Source organism: Cynoglossus semilaevis, chromosome 14, assembly GCF_000523025.1.
Source record: "Cynoglossus semilaevis isolate Cse_v1.0 chromosome 14, Cse_v1.0, whole genome shotgun sequence".
NCBI classification, from domain to species: domain Eukaryota; kingdom Metazoa; phylum Chordata; class Actinopteri; order Pleuronectiformes; family Cynoglossidae; genus Cynoglossus; species Cynoglossus semilaevis.
In genome coordinates, this window is record NC_024320.1 from 12,894,249 (window position 1) to 12,896,502 (window position 2,254).

Sequence of the window (2,254 nt, forward strand, 5' to 3'; positions counted from 1 at the left end):
ACTGGGGAAATTCTGGGGCCTTTTTACGATAAATAAACTTTAAAATAAGAGACAAATAAGATTTCTTACAAATGCTATTTTATTTGTTTTTGTACAAAAGCTGTTTGTGAGGTCTTGTCCTTTTTGTGTTACAGTGTATTATTTTGTTAAATTACCTAAAATCTGTAAAACATGTAATCACTTCTTTAAAAAAACGATCTTTTCCTATACAGGCGTTCCTTGTTTAAGAGCACTGACACAAAATAATGTTTGTTTTCACACACATTCAGGGTAAAAAGGACAGTTTTAAAAAGTCAGTAACTCTTTGGAGCAAATAACATCCATCAGGTTAAAATCTGCGACGTTTGTTGTTCGGACCATCATAGACGCCCCCTACTGGACTCGCTCTACCAAAGTCAGCAGCTGCTCCTAGTTGTGACCCAAGAAGCTGCTGCTGCTGCTGTTGCTGTTGCTGCTGTTGTTGTTGTTGCTGCTGCTGCTGTTGTTGTTGCTGGTGCTGCTGTTGTTGTTGCTGCTGCTGCTGTTGTTGTTGCTGCTGCTGCTGTTGTTGTTGCTGCTGCTGCTGTTGCTGCTGCTGAGGTGATCCATGCTGATCCACAGACACAGTCTGAAGGTATCTATCATTTCTCTGTGGTGTGTTCACAGCAGTGCACACAAAAACATGGTGTCAATGCCATGTGTCACCATCCCACAGTTAAATGACCAGATGTAAACAAAGGAGAAAAATAATTAGTTGTTTGTTTATCTCAAAAATTATATTCAAGAGTACAATGAACACACAAAAGGTGTTTGACTCTACGTCTACAATAGACAGACAAAATTGAAATCCTGAAATGAAAATTTCTTGTTCTTAAGTGTTCTTATCTCTATGTCAAAAACATATCTTGAGATATGAGTAAAAATTCAGAATATTGTATTCAAGATCTGAAAATAAAGTTTTTTTTAATTAAAAAAAATGTATGTGGGAAAAAATTGTTTTGGTCAGTGATAAGTTGGAATTATTGAAAGTTACTTGATATGAAAATGTAGAATAAATGTTGAAAAAGAATAAAAACTTTTACCATGGCTCCATTCTCTGACATCATTGTTGTGCCCATATTTGGGCTTCCCGCCTGTCCATTGGCCCCACCCTTTCCGCTCATACCCATCATTTGAGTCTGGTTAACAGTGGGTGTGGCCGAGTTCTGGTTATAACCATCTATGTGGTTGGGATTGGTCAGCAGGCAACAACAGTAAACAAAAACAGTAAAAATTGAATAAGTTTAACTCCCATCATTATGAGTGAATAACAATTGACAGTCACGCACAGAGAGAGTCACACACACACACACCTCCCATATTAACAGCTCCCCGTTGACCCAGGTCACCTCCTCTCATCTCCTGTTCTCTCTACAAGAATAGAAGAAACAAGTTCTACTTTGACTCTCTACTGACCTTTTGTCTTTTTCTCAGAATATGTTATAAATTCAGGACTTTCTCTGGGTGTCTTTGTCAAACTGATGTAGAATTTCCTCACATTTTCCTGGAAGTTTTGCTTGAAGGCATCTGGTTGCTGTCGCCTCAGCTCCTCCTGCTCTCTGTGCCTCATCATCTCTTCCTCTCTCCTCCTCCGCTCCTCCTCATGTCTGAGGCACAAACAGAGTGAAACAAGTCTCAGCTTGACCTCAGTCTTTTACCCATTGTTACAATGTTAAACTCATAGATTGACATATTGACGTTTTTCTTGTCATGACTAATGAAAATGATAACGTCAGGATATACTTCCATGTTTTTAATGCTGTATCTAGTTTTCTGTCTAATTTTGGAGCCAGAATGTCATCACACCTCATGTCTATCTGCTTCCGTCTAAGAAGCTCCTGGTTTCGAAGCTCCTCCAATCTCCTCAGCTCCTCCTGGCGTCTCATCAGATCTACATTAAATACATGGGGAATTTGTCAGTACAGAGAGAACATTTTTTTATTGTACAAACACAATTTGTTTTTTAAATAAATGATAACAATTGGTGAACTTTAATTAGTTTGCCACAATACAAAAAATGGACAGTGCACTTCTCCCATGTCTTGGATGATAAAAAGCAAAAGGCAGCTGTTTGAAAATGTTACCGTGTCTCATCATCATGAGCTGATGCTCATGTTTGGCTGATTCCAGTTCTGCCTCCAACTTCTCTTTAGCTTCTCTGATGTTCTTGTCGACCTGCTCTCGTTGCTGCTTCTCCATCTCGTCTAGAGCTTTCCACCGCGAAGAGAACTCAAAG

At 39.1% G+C, this 2,254-nt stretch overlaps 1 protein-coding gene across 1 annotated transcript in view; it reads right to left on the reverse strand.

The window, feature by feature from the left end:
- The window catches only part of pspc1 (paraspeckle component 1), a 3,914-nt gene continuing 1,660 nt past the window's right edge, over positions 1–2,254 (reverse strand). Inside the window, 6 exon segments of the mRNA XM_025062040.1 lie at positions 1–628; positions 1,062–1,198; positions 1,332–1,389; positions 1,517–1,625; positions 1,825–1,909; positions 2,103–2,254. The exon segment at positions 2,103–2,254 is cut by the window's right edge and continues 12 nt beyond it. Coding sequence (XP_024917808.1) covers positions 329–628; positions 1,062–1,198; positions 1,332–1,389; positions 1,517–1,625; positions 1,825–1,909; positions 2,103–2,254 — 841 coding nt within the window. The 3' untranslated portion in view covers positions 1–328.